Source organism: Salmo trutta, chromosome 31 (assembly GCF_901001165.1).
Source record: "Salmo trutta chromosome 31, fSalTru1.1, whole genome shotgun sequence".
NCBI classification, from domain to species: Eukaryota; Metazoa; Chordata; class Actinopteri; order Salmoniformes; family Salmonidae; genus Salmo; species Salmo trutta.
The window spans coordinates 24,182,238-24,202,451 of NC_042987.1; the positions used below are offsets into that span (position 1 = coordinate 24,182,238).

At 43.4% G+C, this 20,214-nt stretch overlaps 1 protein-coding gene across 1 annotated transcript in view; it reads right to left on the reverse strand.

Moving 5' to 3' along the window:
- Positions 1 to 65: 65 nt before the first annotated feature.
- Positions 66 to 20,214, reverse strand: part of LOC115169804 (brefeldin A-inhibited guanine nucleotide-exchange protein 1) — a 29,556-nt gene continuing 9,407 nt past the window's right edge. Inside the window, exons 7-38 of the mRNA XM_029725758.1 lie at positions 17,384 to 17,497; positions 16,393 to 16,592; positions 15,986 to 16,119; positions 15,040 to 15,274; positions 14,799 to 14,898; positions 14,376 to 14,515; positions 14,176 to 14,284; positions 13,401 to 13,605; positions 13,042 to 13,153; positions 12,654 to 12,859; positions 11,848 to 11,932; positions 11,570 to 11,735; positions 11,224 to 11,375; positions 10,538 to 10,825; positions 8,853 to 9,003; positions 8,462 to 8,552; positions 8,280 to 8,320; positions 7,876 to 8,045; positions 7,582 to 7,733; positions 7,152 to 7,324; positions 6,809 to 6,969; positions 6,380 to 6,510; positions 5,855 to 5,984; positions 5,548 to 5,683; positions 5,126 to 5,264; positions 4,956 to 5,022; positions 3,521 to 3,680; positions 3,145 to 3,284; positions 2,776 to 2,944; positions 2,016 to 2,154; positions 1,545 to 1,662; positions 66 to 1,278 (exon numbers count right to left, since the gene is read on the reverse strand). Of these exons, the coding sequence (XP_029581618.1) occupies positions 1,105 to 1,278; positions 1,545 to 1,662; positions 2,016 to 2,154; positions 2,776 to 2,944; positions 3,145 to 3,284; positions 3,521 to 3,680; positions 4,956 to 5,022; positions 5,126 to 5,264; positions 5,548 to 5,683; positions 5,855 to 5,984; positions 6,380 to 6,510; positions 6,809 to 6,969; positions 7,152 to 7,324; positions 7,582 to 7,733; positions 7,876 to 8,045; positions 8,280 to 8,320; positions 8,462 to 8,552; positions 8,853 to 9,003; positions 10,538 to 10,825; positions 11,224 to 11,375; positions 11,570 to 11,735; positions 11,848 to 11,932; positions 12,654 to 12,859; positions 13,042 to 13,153; positions 13,401 to 13,605; positions 14,176 to 14,284; positions 14,376 to 14,515; positions 14,799 to 14,898; positions 15,040 to 15,274; positions 15,986 to 16,119; positions 16,393 to 16,592; positions 17,384 to 17,497 (4,688 nt within the window). The 3' untranslated portion in view covers positions 66 to 1,104. The remainder of the gene's footprint in view (positions 1,279 to 1,544; positions 1,663 to 2,015; positions 2,155 to 2,775; positions 2,945 to 3,144; positions 3,285 to 3,520; positions 3,681 to 4,955; positions 5,023 to 5,125; positions 5,265 to 5,547; positions 5,684 to 5,854; positions 5,985 to 6,379; positions 6,511 to 6,808; positions 6,970 to 7,151; positions 7,325 to 7,581; positions 7,734 to 7,875; positions 8,046 to 8,279; positions 8,321 to 8,461; positions 8,553 to 8,852; positions 9,004 to 10,537; positions 10,826 to 11,223; positions 11,376 to 11,569; positions 11,736 to 11,847; positions 11,933 to 12,653; positions 12,860 to 13,041; positions 13,154 to 13,400; positions 13,606 to 14,175; positions 14,285 to 14,375; positions 14,516 to 14,798; positions 14,899 to 15,039; positions 15,275 to 15,985; positions 16,120 to 16,392; positions 16,593 to 17,383; positions 17,498 to 20,214) is intronic.

Consider the following 20,214-nt stretch of genomic DNA (forward strand, 5'->3'; position numbering starts at 1 on the left):
CATTTGCGACAGGCTCCTAAGCCATGCATGACAAGTAGCCAAATAAGCATTTTGAGGCAACTGAATTGTCTGTCAGTTACTTCTATTGCATATTAATGCAAAGCCAAACCTTTATTGACTAATGAGAATGTTCTTGGTGGTAATTAAGTGTCATGTACACCTCGTTTCCCAGTGTAACTGACTCGCCAAGAAACACTCCTCAAAGTACAGCTTCAAACACCATGTGCGTCTTGATTTTCATAACTCATCCGTTTAACCTCCACATATTCAATGTAGCATTGTTTTTTTTAAATGACAATACATCAAACGTGTGGTGACTGCTAACAAGATTTTGCAAATTCAAATGTGTTTAAATTTAAACAAAGTACTACAGTATATACATAGAATGGAATAACATTTACTTATCTTCATACATTAGTGTCATGGTAAGGTTAAGTTGAATGACAGTGCTGTTAGATTTCAGGCTGCGTTTACACCGGCAGCCCAATTCTGATCTTTTTTTCACTAATTGGTCTTTTGACCAATCGGATCTGATGTAATTAGTGGAATAAAAAAAAGATCAGAAATGGGCTGTCTGGTCTGTAAACACGGCCTTAGTATATTACAAAGCTACTTTTGAATTGTCTAGTTGTATTTGAGGGCTGCTGTTTGGTACCTAGTGGCTGTGCAAAAGAAAAATCACTGCTAACGTTAGTCATCCTTTTCACGAACAATTTCATACCTCCTCAGTTCCATAAAATAATGCCAAGAAATACCAAAAAGCTCACATCACAGCCTCCACAATGTTAGTTAGTCCTCTGGTCAGAGGGGGAGAAATGACCAGAATAATTGCACTGTTATAACCATCATCTGTATGATCTTGTAGGGTATTTCTATGCTGTACAAGGAAGCCATACTGCAGCCATTCATTCAGTGCTTTTCTGGGCCCCACTCACCACACTACCGTCAATAGTTAACATCACTGTGCAGCTTGGAGGATCCATGGAGGAGCTTCCAGTACCATAATGTAGTGCCATTTGGGATGCACCCTTCCCCTCTCCCACCCCAGAGAGAGACTCTGAGCAGCCTGTGTCTTGTGCTGGTCCTGGTCCACTAGTGATGATGTCACTGGCTCCCAGCAGGCCCTAGCTCCTCTCGGTGACTAGGCAGCAGTGAGATGTCGAAGGCGTTGCCGATGCGGAGAAAGAACTTACGTAGCACGGCCCGGAGTTCTGGAATCAGGTCAAACTGCATAATCTCACAGAGAAGCGGGAAGTACCTGGATGCATGGGCCTTAAACTGGATAGTACAGGGATACAGGAAGGGACCCAATTAGCTCATTCTCCATCAAAGACATGGGAAGGGAAAATTACAACTGTTCTTTTTTGGTACAGTGTTGTATATGGGGTTTAGGGTGAAATTGCCCCTAGACGCTGATCTTGGGTGAGTCTTACATTTCCCCCACTATGGTTAAAGACTGGGGGAGGGGAAACTGATCCTAGATCTGTACCTCAGGGAAACTTCATGTCAGAGGTGTATGTGGCTCTACTTTCTGATTGACTCACCCTGTCATCGCTGATCTTCACAACCTTGGTAAGGAAGAGGATGAGGAGATTGGTCCAGGCTTCCCGGTGGCTCTCTGACGTCAGAGTCAGGAAGTAGGCCAGGGCCTCCCCACACACACTGCAATAGGCAGAGAGACGTTACGGAAGAGTGAGTGAGTGTGGCACGTATTTCCAGATCCGAGCAGCAGAATATTAGCCTGGTGGAACCCAGCCTGATCTCGGGATAACTCACATTCTGTTTCACTTTAAACAAAATGTGAGCGCAGCAGTCAGTCTGATTGACCAGGCGAGCAAAATATAGGTTCTTGTTTCAAAGTCTGTACTATTCACTCTTGTCCACAATGAGGGACTAAAAGGTGCTGAACAGACAAACTCTTAACAAGTCAATAGCACCATTTCCTCTAGCAAAGTTCTTACTTGAGCAGTGTCTTGTTAAAGAACAGAAAAAAAGCATTATCTTTATGTTCTTACTTGAGCAGTCGTCTCTGCACCTCCTCCCAGGCTGCCTTGCGGCTGTCATCTGTGTACATGCGGAACAGGATGCGGAGGCCACAGGCCAGACTGTTGGTCTCCTGCTTCAACAGGTTGGGTTTGGACTTCCCCTTGAAACCTTAGAAACACCAACATGCTGTGAGACAACTGCTACTGTATGTTAGTCTGGGGCCGTATGTATCAAGTGTCTCAGAGTAGGAGTCTGATCTGTGATGAGATCCCCCCCGTCCATGTCATTTTATTCATTGTGATCTAAAAGAAAAAATGCTCCTAACTCAGCATTCCTACTCTGAGACGCCTGACACATACAGCTCCAGATTAGAGTTTGCTGTGACAGCGTGAAGGTACTGAGCAGGGGTGTCAAACCCCCCTGGAACACATTTGGTCTTCAACGAGGTCTGGAAGGCCGCACGGAATTTTTTTTAAATTTCCTTGGCATCAAATGTTCCTCTATCCGTAGTTTTTTAAATTTTCGATGATCCCTGACTGTGCACAGTGATTATTAGCAAGCTGGACAGTCAAGAAACGGTATGAATATAGGCCCACTATCATTTCTACACAGTTTTGATTCGGTTTTAGTCATTTTAAAGTATATTGAATTAGTTAATTTTTTTTATTTTTATGTTGTTTACTTATTTAAATGTTTTACTCAAACCACCCTCGGGCCGGATTGGACCCCCTCGGGTGCAGGATTCGGGCCGCTTGATACCCCTGGTATCGAGGGTCCTGAGTCACATACCTGCCTTCCACAGGACAGTCCTCTGCTCGTTGTTGGAGTTAAAGGCCTTGGCGAAGCGGTGGGACTCCAGCAGACAGTCCAGCAGTTTAAAGAGCTGATCCGAGGTCAGATAGTGGTACATTCCCTGGTCCTGGGCCGCTAACTGGACATCTGCATCTACTGTGTCTCTCTGGAGAGGTTGACACAATGCTCAGTTAGAACCAAATGTTAGTAAGCCATACTGACTCACAACCTTTTTTTAGTTGTTAGTTGAGCGTTAACGTTGACAGCCCCTCTCAAAATATTATTATCCATAAAATATATGTTGCCCTTAACGGCTTTGCTTCAGTTATTGAAACAGAGCGACTTCAATACAAACTCTTTGGTTACCTGTGCAGCAGCCAGGTTCTCTGCGTCCTCCTTCCTGCTGGTGGCGGGAAAGAAGATGATGTTGTCTATGGTCTGGATCAGCTCCAGCTGCACAACACACTTAATGAGCAGCGCTGAGAATAACCTCTGCTCCTGCATCTCTGCAACACATCGACAGACACAGCACAGCCAGTTTGAGGGGCAGGAAGAGAGGAATAGGAGGCAGGAGGAGAGAAACATGGACAGAGGGAGAGATTTGGAGGGGTAGGGATGGTGACGGGAGAGAAGGTGAAAGACAAGGACACAGAAGGTGAGAGTCATGGGTCATTGGCAAGGGAGAGACACAATAAGGGGAGGGCTGCCTAGGACTTGCCCATACACCTCCACACAAACTCACTGGCTGGGTTCCTAGCCCTGGGGCCGTCCTCATATGTGCCCGAGGAGCCGCTGTATGTCCTCTGCCTCTGGTTCTCCAGGGAGATCCTGTCCACACTGCACACTGACTGTTGGTCCTCCGTACGAGTCTGAATGTCCACTGACTTCTGGGATATGGAGTCCTGAGAACACAAGAGAGGGACCTGTATGTAGCAGAGATTTTAAACACATCATACATAATCACAACCAATGATTCCTCTAAACTGGGCGAGTATGTGCAGCTCCCCACGGACTTCCGCTCAGAAGCAAAATCAGCCCGCGCAGAGAAGTACGAGATTGAACTTCATTCAACTTTCTAGAATTTTCCCCGTTAATTAACACAATCAACGTTTCACTTTATTGTGGGAATTGTGTTCAAATCAACGCAACATTAGCCACTTTCAATGCAACATCCCGAAACAAAAACTATGCAAGACTTAGTAGGTGCGCCATAACCAATCAGAGCTGTAGTAGGCCTATATGCAAATAAACCATTGCCATATATGGATTTGTGCCATTCACTTTGAACTGGACTGTTTTACAGCATGAGCGGTCACGATTATTATGCGATTGTTTTGAGATAAAAGTGAGCGCTGCATGTAGCCACGTGTGCACATTTGTTCATATTATTTATTAGTTAGTGAGTTATTAGTTATTATTTACTAGTTAATGAGTTATTAGCCCAGTTATAGATCATTTCTAGTCAACAATGGGGGAGTGGTTGCTTCCTACAAGAGCACAAAACGTGTACATTTCTAGCCATCTTTGAAATGCAAGTCAGGTAAAGAGCTTTTTTTTATGTCTTAAAGGGGCAGTGTCGAGACAAAAGGCAGAGGGTAGCATAATTTGTCTTATTCTCTGTAATAATGGTACGGGAATAATAATCCATTGTATTTTGTAAAGTGGTTGCTTGCATCAAACAACACAACAACATGTCAATCACCTCCTCGTCTGAAGGACAAGTGGAGAAACAGGTTCGTGTCAAGCCCTGCCTGTGGGCCTACATTGAACACCACACATTGGTTGATACTGTATACTGAATGATAGAACCGCTATTTCCATGTTCAAATGTTATGTGATGCATTTTCTTCATTGTTTTTTATGCTAGGCCCCTCTGGTAGGCCTACATTATGATCAGTTAGCCACAGTAGCCTGACTGGCCACTGTTAGAACAGTAAATTAACGCGGGTACAGCCTCAGTGTTCACAGTAAACACAACGTTCAAGTTTGCGCTCAGCTGGACTGAAATTTGCTCAGTGGCGAAAAATATCAGAGGGAACATAGATCATAACTCAGCATGTTGTTTCGATTAATTTGAGCGTTAAGAAGTACTGTATTGAGAAGTCAGTGTGAAGTCTCAAACATAAACCAAATAAATGGTCAAAGTGGAATGGTGAACACACGAGCAGTAAACCTACCAGGTTTGAAAGGTCGTACTGTGGCATCAGCTCTCCCTCTGCTCCAGCTGGTCTCCACGTCAGTAACCTAAGGACAGCAGGCCCAACACAGAACAGAGTCAATTTACTCTTGCTATGAATTCTGCACACTTACAGTAGTAATAACTTCCTGTAATTAAAAAGGGTCTTACGCATGAGGGATGGTTGTTTTGAAGATGTCCAGCACACAGTTGCAGGTTTTGTCCCATATCTCTGGGCTGAACTTCTCCCCGTTCAGAATGACTACGTTTTCCAGACAGTTGGTCCCTGAGCGCGCCAGCTGCTCGTTGTCTGAGGAGAGACAAAGGTCAGAGGGAGGGAGAGACAGAGGGTCAAAGGAAGAGAGGAGGGAGGGAGTGAGAGAGAGAGAGAGAGAGAGAGAGAGAGAGAGAGAGAGAGAGAGAGAGAGGAGGGAGAGAGAGCAGGGAGACAAGGAGATAGAGAGAGGGGAGAGAGAGAGAGAGAGAGGGGAGGGGGAGAGAGAGCAGATCAAAGATAGCGTGAAGAAAGAGAGAGTCCTAAACTCTGAGGTGTTTTAGATGAGACAGGGAACCAACCAGCCCTCTCCTCTCACCTTGTTGTACACACCAGTACAGTTGGGACAGGATATCATCCAGGAGAATATCGCTGAGAGGCTCAAAGTACTGAGTGAAGACATCACAGATGGCGTAAAGTGCATGGTTACAGGTGGTGGTCATCCATTCAGCTTTCTGGGTTTGAAGAGGAAAGCGAAGTTCATTAATATGCAGCAGCTGGCACCTTATTCCCTATGTAGTGCACCACTTTTGACCAGTACCCATAGTGCCAAACCATTTGGGACACACACTATGTATTTTATGGCTGTGACACAAAGTTCCGGAAAATTGTGAGCTTAGTCTAACCTCAGTCTGCTGCTCTGGAAGTTTCATGTTGTCAAAGATCCTAAAGATGATCCTGAACAGATCCTGCCACCAGTGTTTCTTGTAGGTGTGACCATAGGTCTTCATCACCTCAAACATCACAGTCAAGCCCCTAGAGCAGTGGCAAGGAAAGAGGGATGATTTATTAGTAGAGGGTCCACACTCAGAAAAGTTGTTTTCTGCTATTTTACTCATTAAGGCAACAAAAGCAGGGATGGTCACGTCACTTGTGAAACTCCTTCATTCATGACAGGTTGACAAAAGAAAGACAACTGCTGGTAGTTCATTGTGCATACATTGATTTAACTAATTTTCCTCCCGTCAGGAGAAGAGACAAGGACTAGGGACACAGGTATTCAATCAAACAAACATATTTTACATCAGCAGTTGTCACAAAGTGTTATACAGGTACCTGGCCTAAACCCCAAAGAGCAAGCAATGAGGAAGCACAGTGGCCTGGGAAAACTTCCTAGATGTTTGTTCCAGGTAGGATGAGAAGAGCCTTACCTGGTCCTGACGTCCAGTTTACACCGGTTGATGATGCAGGAGAGCTCAAACAGGATGGGGAACCATCCTCGCACCCACACCCGGTCCTCCGGGGCTACATTCATGTCATCGCTGGTGTAGTCTTTGAAGGCCTGGCAAGAGAGGGAGGAGAAGTTTACATCCATGGGTAAGAGAGGAATCTCATGGCCATTCAGAGAGTTGGATTGTCCTGAATAAATGATACCTGAATCCATACATTCCCTTTTCATCTAGGTGATCTCCATTATCACTTATAGAACCCTACAATAGTTTTTGGTTTGTTTGACTATTTCATACTTTAGAACTTCTGCCCAACTACTAAACAGCTTAGTTTTATCTCTGACATACACCATCAAACTTTTCATTATTGGAGTATTTCAAGTCCTTCTCAATATAGTGCTCACTGCTCACCTGTGGTCTCTCAGACACATATTTGGCACAGTGGCGTATGAGGCGGATGGACTCCATGCTGGTGTCAGGGAAGGAGGCGTTGCAGGCAAACTCAGACAGACACTTTACAGCATCCTGGAAAGAGTCAATGGTGGCCGGGAAGTGCTTCTCAAATACATTCGCTGAGAACAAAAAGATAAAAACAGAGAAATGACTAGATACAGGAACGGGTAATAAACAGGTTTCTCTTTGAGTTTCTCTTTGCACTACCGTCCTCTATTATTCTTCATGTTTACATCGGTAAGTCATGTCATTGCCCAAGGAGTAGCTAGTGTTAGTCAGACTCAGAGAACCCAACACTTACTGACGATGTAGCCGGTGGTTTGGAAGGCCAGCTCTACGATGCTCCCGTCCTGGTCCGAGGCTGCCAGGTGGAACACTGAGAAGATGTTCTTCCAGCCCGACCGGATGTTCCCAGCCTGGGAGTTCACCATCTGAGCTATACACCTCACCACCATGTCTCGAATGGTAGGAGACCTGTTGGCATTACAGTTTCAATCATTATGGAATCATTGCTTCATTTCAAGGTTTTAATCATTTTCCAGGTTGGAATTGTTTAATCATTTCAAGGTTTAAATAAGTGAATCGTTTCAAGGTCTGAATAGTTTTCAAAGTTTGAATCATTTAATTGTTTTAGAAGGCCACAAAGGATACAGCTGCAGCAATTTTGACAAGCATTGGAATTTCATTCCATGCACTAATTAGTGCAGGTTACAAAATAAAACAAAGCTGACCTGTTCTTTTTCATGATATGTTCGAAAGGCCTCAAGAAATCCTTCTGGAAACGGAAGTTGGCGAGCTCTCCTTTTTCTAAGAATTTCATAGATAGCTGCCTCAGGGAGTCAACAGCAAATATAGCCACATCCTCATTGGAGTTACATCCAACCTGTACAGATACAAATGCATCTCAACCACTGTTGTCTCACCCGAAAACCAGCAAGAGAACAGCGCCATAGAAATACATGCAGATTATGCCTTTTTTTTTTCAACAGAAATTGCCACCTAATTAAAAATACAAAAAGCAGAACCTTGTTAAAATGATCCCCGATGACTTCCCAAATTCTAGACCATTGAAGCCTGATGCGGCCCATGTTGTAGTAGGAAATCTCCACAATCTTCTGAAGGCTGAACATACGTGGATGTGTCGGTGAGGCAAGCTCGTCCATTGATACAGCACACAACCACCGGACAAAATCAACTGCAAAAAGACAACAAATGCATATCAAGCTGTTAATATTCATGTATATTCAAACAATCAAATATATCATATATTTACCCTGTATAACTTCAGAGTACAAACTACCTATCTCGATTCAAACTGATTTATTTCGTTGTTTCAACCATTATTTTTGTTCAACCATTATTACCTTCAGCACAAATGAGGTTAAATCTACACAGCATTTTTTGTAGAGAAATATCAATCAATACCAACCTATTGCATTGCCATCGAGTCTGGTAGAACCAGTAAATATCCTGAGGAAAATAAATAAAAATAAGATGAATTTTTCTCCATTTGCAAGTGACTTCTTTTAGAGGTTTATCGAGTAATAAAACTGGAGAGAGGAAACAACATATTGAATAAATTCCATCATAGGGCCCATTCTATCAGCCTACCTGTCAACAGCAACGACTACACTCTGGGAGCTCGCCTCTCCAATGGACTCCTGAATACTGGCTATTTGTTTACGGTCCACATTACCTCCAACTGCAAGACAAACAGTGTGTAATGAGAAATAGCTAAGGTACATGTTTCAAGAAAACCCCAATAGTCAGACAATGATGCATAGGATTATATTACACATTATGAATAGAATATAAAAACCAAACCAGGCATTATGACAATAGCCCAGAGACTCATCAAAAAGCCTTGTGCATTCCAAATGGCAGCTTAGTATATCCCATATAGCGCACTACTTTTAGCAGAGCCCTATGGGGCTAGGGTGGAAAAGGGAATAGAGTGCAATTTGGGACGCAACCTCTGTCATGGAAAGGCAAGAGGACTGACCCAGTCCCAGGTACTCTGAGCTGTCTGAGGCCTGCTCTCTCAGGCTGGCCAGGAGGCCCCCTTTGACCGGGACCGTCCCTGAGATGTAGCGGGCCTTCACCCCTGTCCCGATAAGCTGGGCCAGCTCCAATTGACTGATACACTTCAGGATCTGTGAAAGACAGGACAGAAGAGTCGGGGTTAATACTTTTTGTTACTATTCAACCGTTATTTAGCCTGGTAAGTCATTAAAAACCATTCTCATTTGTGATAACAAGCAGGAGAGAAGTGAGTTACCACTATTCAACCTTTATTTAGCCTGGTAAGTGATTGAGAACAAATACATTTTCTGACGATAAAGTCGGTCAACAATTAAAAAACAGTGACAATATACTGGGAGAGAGAAGCCATTGAAAACATTGTCTTAATCTCCTGGTTGATCAAGAGGTGAACCATTGACTTAGAATATGTGGACAACTACAAATACCGAGGTGTCTGGCTAGACTGTAAACTCTCCTTCCAGACTCACATTAAGCATCTCCAATCCAAAATTAAATATAGAATCAGCTTCCTATTTCGCAACAAAGCCTCCTTCACTCACGCTGCCAAACATACCCTCGTAAAACTGAGCATCCTACCGATCCTTGACTTTGGTGATGTCTTTTACAAAATAGCCTCCAACACGCTACTCAGCAAATTGGATGCAGTCTATCACAGTGCCATCCGTTTTGTCACCAAAGCCCCATATACCACCCACCACTGAGACCTGTACGCTCTCGTCGGCTGGCCCTCGCTACATATCCGTTGCCAGACCCACTGGCTCCAGGTCATCTATAAGTCTTTGCTCGGTAAAGCCCCGCCTTATCTCAGCTCACTGGTCACCATAACAACACCCACTCGTAGCACGTGCTCCAGCAGGTATATCTCACTGATCATCCCCAAAGCCAACACCTCATTTGGCCACCTTTCCTTACAGTTCTCTGCTGCCAATGACTGGAACAAATTGCAAAAATCGCTGAAGTTGGAGACTTATATCTCCCTCACTAACTTTAAACATCAGCTACCTGAGCTGCTAACCGATCGCTGCAGCTGTACATAGCCCATCTGTAAATAGCCCACCCAACTACCTACCTCATTCCCATATTGTTTTTATTTACTTTTTTGCACACCAGAGTTTCAACTTGCACATCATCATCTGCACATCTATCACTCCAGTGTTAATTTGCTGAATTGTAATTACTTCGCTACTATGGCCTATTTATTGCCCTACCTCCTCACGCCATTTACACACACTGTATATAGACTTTCTATTGTGTTATTGACTGTACGTTTGTTTATACCATGTGTTACTCTGTGTTGTTGTTTGTGTCACACTGCTTTGCTTTATCTTGTCCAGGTCGCAGTTGTAAATTAGAACTTGTTCTCAACTGGCCTACCTGGTTAAATAAAGGTGAAATAAAAAAATAAAAAATAAAACTGAAATGCAGTGACAATATACTATAGAACAGTGTTTGTTAATCCTGGTCCTGGGGAACGAAAGGGGTGGACATTGAATGTTTTGCCCTAGCACTACACACCTAATTCTAATCATCAAAGCTGAATGATCAGTAGATCATTTGAATCAGCTGTTTACTGCTAGGGTAAAAACCAAAACGTGCACCCCTTTGAGTCCCCAGGACCAGGATAGAAGACAGACTGAGACTAACCTCGTGCCAGGAGTTGCCCAGGTAGTTTCCATCAGTGTGGGCGACGGTGATGAGAGTCTTGATGGTGTCGATGTTCTTCTGCTTCATCTCAGAGATACCAGAGCTGGCTGTGAGCAGGGTGAACCGCGCCAGGGCCTGCACGTACGCATCCCGCTCCAGTTGGATGGTGAAGATGCAGGCTATCCTGATGGCACAGCGGATCCCCTCCAGACACAGAGAGGCTACCTCAGTGTCATCACAGTCCTGAAGACCCACACTGAACGCTGCTAAGAACGGGGTCCATGCCAACTGGGGAAAAACACACAATGTGTTGTAATATGATCTTAAAATGGTATTCTGCATTTGGTTACAGCATCAGCTACAATCCCATTTTATAGTGAAAGGAATGCATTAGTACTGTGAGTAATGGTGACATATGGTAGCAGCAGTGGGATGTTGTACCTTGAACATTGGTCTGAATATATAAATAGAATGAGTTTCATTCTAATGTTTGTCCTACTGGTAATTCATTCTAATGGTCTGACGTGGTCTAGGTGGGTTACCTTGAACATGGGTCTGACGTGGTCTAGGTGGGTTACCTTGAACATGGGTCTGACGTGGTCTAGGTGGGTTACCTTGAACATGGGTCTGACGTGGTCTAGGTGGGTTACCTTGAACATGGGTCTGACGTGGTCTAGGTGGGTTACCTTGAACATGGGTCTGACGTGGTCTAGGTGGGTGGCGCTGGTGAAGGGAGCCTGGACGTGGCTGACTGCCTCCATCAGGGCCTTGGCTGTCTTAGCCATCTGCTCCATCTCTACATTATACAGCAGACGGCGCTGCTTCTCACTGGCCACACCTGGAGGAAACAGAGACTTGGTGGGCATGCTCTCACATACAAAACACACCTACTGTACACACACTGTCAACAACTAACCACACAAGACCCTATGTTGATGCCATCACTGTGCCTCTGAGGACAGATTAGCTCTGAATTCATTTAGTGTGCTTGTTTCTTCTTGGCCCTTGTCATTTTGTCATCCAGCAACTTACTTTGTTTGCTGGATTTGAGGGTTAATTTTTTGGTTTCATTCATGGCTATTTTCTTCCCTGCGATTTCATCGTAAATAGCTGACAGGTACTCCTCGGGTAAATCTTTGCTGTCGTTGATTCCTCGGTTCATCTTGATGTATTGCTCTTTTGTCATTTTATTCTTCACCTACATTTTTTTAAATATAAAAATATAAAAACATGTTTGGTCACAGCTCATGTATTAACATATGAGAAAATGACCTCTCTTAATCAAGAAACCGTTTGCTTGAGATACTTACTTGGGGACTGTGAAGGTCTGTTGTTAGCATAATGATTGAATAAGCCAGGACATAGGCCGTATCTGCACTAGCAAACTCAGTTTGCCTGAAGGAACAGAGAAAAACCCCAATGTCATAACATGAACTGTGTAATAACATTATGAGGGGTGGCTCCGCTTCCCAACACCTAAAAGTCAGAAGCTTTACGCACTGTCTCTGCTCTACTCGTTGGGCTGCCCAGAGAACAGGCTACTCTGGAGAATTTCAGAGATGAATGGAAAAAGGTGCTCATTTAATAAAGTTAGATCAAAGTTGAATCAATATCTGCAAGACCCCATTATTTCTCTCATGCGGCCAAAACAAAACAGAGTGCGCCACTGGGCTTACAAGATCTTTGTAACAACACTGTACATCTCAAGAGCTAAATGCACATTCTCATTAAGCTGATTGAGATCAAATGGTTGGCATGCAGACATATGGGTAACACTTGAAGAATTATCATACACGATTAACAGTGAGAAATGTGAAGGGAGGGTGACCACAAACGTTTGTGAATAAAGTAGAGGTAAATGAACAGAACGTGATCCGGATCTTCAGCTCTGGGGAAGAGGCTTCCAGGGGGGCGGAACATGCCGGTTACCTTCGGATCCGCAGCCTCGGCCTAACATTAGAACAACCTACATCTATTAAAGCCACACCATGGACTGCATCCCAAATGGCACCCTATTCCATTGTCAAAAGTAGTGCACTATAAAGGGAAAAGGGTGCCACTTGGGACGCAGGCCATGCAGTCTATCTACTGAGATGGAAAGCATATAGAGACTCACCCTTGGTTACATTCTAAATATCTGGCCGCAAATTTTTCCATGAGACGATCGATCTTCTGGGCCTCTCCAGGCAGACGGAAGCCCTCCAGGAATAGACGCAGAGCCGAGACAAAGTCCTTGACTTGGAAATCCATCTGGTCAACATAGGCGTACATCACCTCTTTATTAATGCGCTCGTTATCCCCGATGAACTCACCCACCTGAGTCTGATAAGCAAAGAAGGAAGTCCATACAGAGGCATTTCAATATACACAAAAACAACCTAAATACAGTGTATATTCAATATGTTTGTGGACATCAGTAAGAAGAACACAAGTTAGATATCTCTTTTTACAGGCTAAGAGGAAATTAGTCTCATTCATTGCATGTAATTTCAGCAGGTGCTTACAGAGTCTAGCCTCTCCTCCTGGTGCAGGAACTGGGCTAGGTCCTCTGGTGTGGTACCCAGCATCCCTTGCTCCTGCAGGTACTGGATGCCCCTCTTTGGCTTCTTGTTGAACCTGTACAGGAAGAGAAAGAGGGGGAAATGACATATCTGTACGACACAGGCATGTTTGAGAGAATCAATTCTGCTCAGTCACTTATCACAGACTGACTGATCTACAAATCATAATGATTAGTTATTTAGGATGCAAGGTGATTTGTAGATTAGCCAGTGTGCTCAGTCCGACTCTCAAACAGCCACACTGAGCACTCTGGGCCACTGATAGCTGCTCTGACTACACTTCCAGTCTCCAACACACTTACAGGTCTATGCCTTGCTCGATGATCTCTTTCTGCTGCTTGAGGACCTCGAACTGCTCTGCGTTGTCCGTTCCTGACATGAGGGTGCTGTAGGAGCCGATGCCTGAGGAGGCGCTGGAGTCCAGGGAGTTGAGGCTGCCGTAGCGGTTGATACTCTCTGGTGGCTTGGTGCTCTCACTGGGCTCCTGATCCACAGGCTTCTCCTGACCTACAGAAGAGGGGCGGCATGTAGGGACATCCCATAATATTAAGAATAACCCTTTCCTTTATAAACACTGTTAAAGGTCTCAACCTGGATCATCTCAGGGGCTCACTACTGTACCAGGTCTGCTGCTGTAAGCCTGAACACCTGTGTTCACAGCGGGTTAACAAACAGAGGGCCACACAACAAACTGAAAGGTAGCTCCTTCCTAACACTAAGGCAGGGGGGATTTTTGCTAAAACTGATTATCAAGATCAAACTCAGGCTCTAACTGGAACAATGGATTTCTAAGGTTAGGAATACATTTCAGGAATTTACCTGCTCTTCCTTACAAGATAAAAGATAGAGAGCAAAACAGATCCAGATCGGTGATGGAACACGTAACGATGAACAAAAATGTAGTTCAGTGTGAGCTGGAGAGAGATCTCAGACGTGTAGTTAAAGTCTCAGCGGGTTTGCATGTCAGTAAGAAGGGCCTGGGCTATTGCAGGAGGTCTGGTTATGAATGAGGACAGTTTGGTCTCAGGAGAAACACAGAAGCTCTTATTCAACAGTAGTAAGTAAGTGGTATCTTACCAAGACTGGTCTGAGAGTTAGGGTTCACATACTGATCATTGCTCCACTCCACCATACACTTGAGAATGGACACCAGACACTCCAGACCCTTTTTCCTCAAGCTCAGCTCCTACAACAACAAAAAAACACACATTAAAATGGTCACACAACCCGGAAAGGAGATTTATGGATAGTGAGTGCCCATTGGAAGCATCTCTTACCTGAGAAGGTGTGGTGCCAAGCTCATGCCCCACTCTACCCTGTGCTATCTTCGATAGGTAATTGACCAGCCTCTCAAATATATTAGCAGCATTCAGGTCACAGTCGTAGTTGACATAGATATCCACCACACTCTGGGCGTCTGTGAGGAGAGGCAAGAGACAGAGGTGAGTGTCTGTCTGTCAAAGCCTCAGTAGTGCGAGGTTGTATCATACCCGGGGCCGGGGAGACAGAAAACCAAAGAGAAAGGAGTACTGCTGCTACCTCCCATCAAGGTACATGAACAGAGGAGCAAACTGAAGTGAAGAGGGAATCCAGCAGCTTTTTTTATTGGTAAAACCAACGTGTTTCAACCCTTCATCAGGGTTTTACAGATAGACAAATCCCTGGTAGTGTGAAGTATAGTAGACAAACCAGACACCAACCTGCACAGATCCTGGTGAGGCTCTGGATCACCATCCATTTATGATCATAGGAGCTGGTGGACGTCTCCAGGATGTAGAGGAAGATCTCCTTGAAAAACACCTGAGGGAGAAAAAAAAACCTCAGTGATGAAACTCCACCATATCTGTTAACAAAACCCTCTCTAAATCATTTTGTAATGATTCAAAGGGAATCGGGTGCCATTTGGGACAGACCCATAATTAATCGAGCCAGTTCGGGTACCTCGATTTGCATCTTGAGGTGAGTCTTGAAGTGGGAGAGGAGGGTGAGGAAGATGGAGAGCGAGAGCGAGAAGACCTCGGGGACCGAGGAGACGCCGTTCTTAGACAGCGCCACACACAGGTACTGCTTGATGGCGTTGATGAACATCTCGTTGGTCTTGAAGACGGGCCCAGCGTTCTGCAGGATGGACAGCAGCAGCTGGAGGGACAGCACCTTGGAGCGCAGCTCGTGAGATCTACAGAGACAAAAAGAAAACAACATTTACTTAAAGCATCCAAATATAATGCATGTTAAGACTTGCTATGAGCACGTATAGAATGTCATTACATTTACATTTTAGTCATTTAGCAGACGCTCTTATCCAGAGCGACTTACAGTAGTGAATGCATACATTTCATACAATTTCATACATATCATACATTTTTTTTTCTGTGCTGGCCCCCTGTGGGAATCGAACCCACAACCCTGGTGTTGCAAACACCATGCTCTACCAACTGAGCTACAGGGAAGGCTGTCATGCTATCATCTCATAATGATGCGGACTGATAGACAGTGGACAATGTCATGCATAGAGCAGGGCTGTTCAATCCTGGTCCTGGAGGGCTGAAACACTTCTGGTTTTCATCCTCCTCTTCTAATCAGGGACTAATTCAGATCTGGGACACCAGGTGAGTGCAATTAACTACCAGGTAGAAACAAATTGTTTCAGCCATCCAGGACCGGAATTGGACAACCCTGGCATCGAGGGACGTAACATACTATTAGCCTTATTACAAGACATTATAAAAAAAAGTTTAGAACAAGTTATAAAGCTAAGTTATTATACCTGTAGGTTTTAAGTAAAGTTTTAACAAGAGGTTCAATCATACAATCATTTCCTGTGGCCATAGCCTACCGGTCTATTCAAACAGTAAGTAAGTGTGACAGGGTATGAAGGAGAGCTAACTTAGGATCGGGAGGTCCATCAGACAGTGGCTTCATAGAGAGTTTGCAGAGAGAGCGGAAAACTAGAAAGGCATCCTTCTGGAGGATATGGGAGAACTTAGCAACAGGAGACGAACCACTCGTAGCTCCAGATTCCTAGAAAACGAAACGCACAGATTCATCTGAGATTAACAAAAAATAATGCATTTTCATATGCACAAATGTACATGAATACACCAAACCGACCGATGTTAAAACTCCATAGACAATGTATGAATCCCAAATGGCACCCTATTCCCTATATAGTGCACTAATTTTGACCAGGACCAATAGGGCTGTGGTCAAAAGTAGTGCACTATAAAGAGAATAGGGTGCCATTTAGGATGCATACAATGCTATTCTATGTTGGGGAGCAGTGTGGGTGGGCACCTGAGTGTCGTTGGAGGAGACAGAGATCCTGTCATCTGTCAGTGAGGGGGTGAAGCTGGCAGATATGGGTGTGCCAGGGATACCGTTGGCATGGATGTTCTCTGTGTCGCTACCCAGCCCGCCCTCCTCCTCCTCCACCACCACCGGGACTGGCATATCGTCTACACACTCTGTAGCGCTGCACACACTCTCCCTGCATTCTACACACACGCACGTAGGCAAACAGACATATGCATGTCAATCTCTCCTGGCTCAAAGTGGAGGAGAGATTGACTTCATCACTACTTGTATTTGTGAGAGGTATTGACATGTTGAAAGCACAGAGCTGTCTGTTTAAACTACTGGCACACAGCTCAGACACCCATGCATACCCCACAAGACATGCCACCTGTCTCTTCACAATCCCCAAGTCCAGAACAGACGACTGTATGAGAGGCGCACAGAACTACATAGAGCTATTACTACATGGAACTCTATTCCACATCAAGTAACTGATGCATGCAGTAGAATCAGATTTAAAATAGATACAAATACATCTTATGGAACAGCAGGGACTGTGAAGCAACACAAACATAGGCACAGACACATGCATATACACACATGATAACATATGCACTATACACACACGTACACATGGATTATGTGTTGTAGATATGTGGTAGTAGAGTAGTGGCTTGAGTGCACATGCTTAATGTGTTGTCAAATCTGTTGTAAATGTACTGTAATGTTTTTAAAATTGTATATCTGCCTTAATTTTGCTGGACACCAGGAAGAGTAGCTGCTGCCTTGGCAGCTAAAATAGAACTTAGGATCATCTCAGAAAACATAACCGTGGGGCTAAAAATGTATGATAAAGAAAGATAGTTTCTATTTCAAAATCAATCCTCCTTGTGCATGGTCAACAACTTTCTCAAGGAACTAAAGTGAGTCCAATTTTCTACAGACAAGACAGACTATATAAGAGTATAAAGTTAAGAAAATGGCGTGTTACCTCCAACAACTGTATTGACAACTTCCTGCAGCATGGTCTGGACCATCTCTTGAGCCTGCTCCTCCTCATATGTTTCTTGCTCAACAACCCCTTCAGCATCTTGCGGAGAAAAACCTAGAGCGATGTAAACACACTTCACCATACTTACTTAAATCAGATTGAGCTGCAATACAATTACTTTCAAGTTTCAGTAGAGGACAATATCCTGAGGAATTAAACGTAAATTGTAGGATTTAAGGGCGGCACGTAGCCTAGTGGTAAGAGCAGTGGGCCGGTAACCGAAAGGTCGCTGGTTCGATTACCCTAGCTGACAAGGTGAAAAATCTGTCGACGTTCCCTTGAGCAAGGCACTTAACTCTAATTTGCTCCAGGGGCGCCGTACTACTATGGCTGACCCTGTAAAACAACACATTTCACTGAATATATCTGGTGTATGTGACAGTAAAACATTTATACCAACAACAAAAAGATAAACCAATGCACATAAGTCTTTTGAGTTATTTTTCCATCACTTTACTACTGCTACCACGGCACAGCTATATGTGTACAAAACATATTAAACCGCAGAAGTCTCTGAAGACCATTTCATTATGAATCCCAATAAAGAACCTCTGCCTTGTAATACCTTGTAGAGTTTAACTGCCTCTGATTAGACCAAGGAGTCAAGAATGTACACCATATTCAGACATCACCTATTTTCTATTAAGTGCACTACGTCTAAGTGCACTACTTTTATAGAGGGAATAGGGTGTCATTTACACTCGTGGTAATTGGGCTGTATAGATAGGGCTAAATTGAAATGTTCCTTACAGGAGAAATATGAATAAGCATAAGCATGGTAGAAATTGAAAGGGACAGTTTGGAGATTATGGGGAAATTATTAGACCAACGTTGAGAACACAACAGTTCACCTGACAAGACTGACTTCAAACATTACACTGTTCAATTTATGTGCATTTTACATTTACTGTACTTTTCGCCAGTGGTGTAAAAAATACTTTAAAGTACTACTTAAGTAGTTGTTTTGGGTATCTGTACTTTACTATTTATATTTTTGACAACTTTAACTTCACTACATTCCTAAAGAAAATAATGTACTATTTACTCCATACATTTTCCCTGACACCCAAAAGTACTTACTACATTTTGAATGCTTTGCAGGACAGGAAAATGGCGCTTTTATCAAGGGAACATCCCTGGACATCCCCATGGCTTCTGATCTGGTGGACTCACTAAACACAAATGCTTTCATTTGTAAATTACTGTATGTCAGTGTTGGATTGTGCCCCTGGCTATCCGTAAATTTTTAAAACTTGTGCCGTCTGGTTTGCTTAATAAGGAATTTGAAATGATTTATACTTTTGATACTTAAGTATTATTTGAAACCAAATACTTTTCAACTTTTACTCAAGCAGTATTTTACTAGATGACTTTCACTTTTACTTGAATCATTTTCTATTAAGGCATCTTTACTTTAACTCAAGTATGACAATTGGGTACTTTTTCAGGCACTGCTTTTCACCACATTTGTTGATATCAAAATCTGAAAATACTCTGGATACATTCAGTAACATAAGAATATTCCTGGAAAATGTAGGGTAGGTGCAACATAATACAACAAAATGACAAGGGTTTGAGTGAGAGGAATAACTGGTGTTTCCAAGTGGACACACACCTCTCCAAAGTGTGTACACTTCCTAAGTCCTTTCAATTAGAGGTCGACCGATTAATCGGAATGGCCGATTAATTAGGGCCGATTTCAAGTTTTCATAACAATCGGTAATCGGTATTTTTGGCCACCGATTTGCCGTTTAAATTTTTTTTTTACACCTTTATTTAACTAGGCAAGTCAGATTAAGAACACATTCTTATTTACAATGACGGCCTAGAAACTGTGGTTATCTGCCTTGTTCAGGGGGGGATTCGTTTTTGCAACCTTCGGTTACCAGTCCAACGCTCTACCACCTGCCTTACATTGCACTCCACAAGGATTAACAGGCTGACTACCTGTTACGCGAGGGCAGCAAGAAGCAAAGGTAAGTTGCTATCTAGCATTAGACTTATAAAAAACTATCAATCTTAACATAATCACTAGTTAACTACACATGGTTGATGATATTACTAGTTTATCTAACGTGTCCTGCGTTGCATATGATCGATGCGGTGCCTGTTAATTTTCATTGAATCACTGCCTACTTCGACAAACGGGTGTTGATTTAACAAGCGCATTTGCGAAAAAGTACTGTCGTTGCACCAATGTACCTAACCATAAACATCAATGCCTAACAGGAATATTTAGACTTAGTCACCCTTTAGATAAAATACGGAACGGTTCCGTATGTCACTGAAAGAAAAAAACTTTTGTTTTCGAGATGATAGTTTCCGGATTGGACCATATTAATGACCAAAGGCTCGTATTTCTGTGTGTTTATTATATTATAATTAAGTCTATGATTTGATAGAGCAGTCTGATTGAGCGGTGGTAGGCAGGGGTGGGTATAATTTGTGGAACCTTCCAAAAGGAATCTATTCCAAAAACTTCGTAAATAACAAGGTTTCCAAAAAACAACGCATACAAAGTTGTATAGCGGCAGAATAAGATACCGGGTAGGGAGTGGACTATTTCATTGCGTTTTTCACTCATCACGTTTATTCCGAAAAATGTCTGTCCTCACATGTCTGTTTGCCTATGGACAAACATTAAGAATAAGCTACGTGGTGAGTTGATGCCTATTCGGCAGGTAGTTAGCTAGGTTTGTATGCGTTGCTACTTTGTATGCGTTGTTGGTTGGCAACCTTTTACTTTACGTTTTTTGGAACAGATTCCTGTT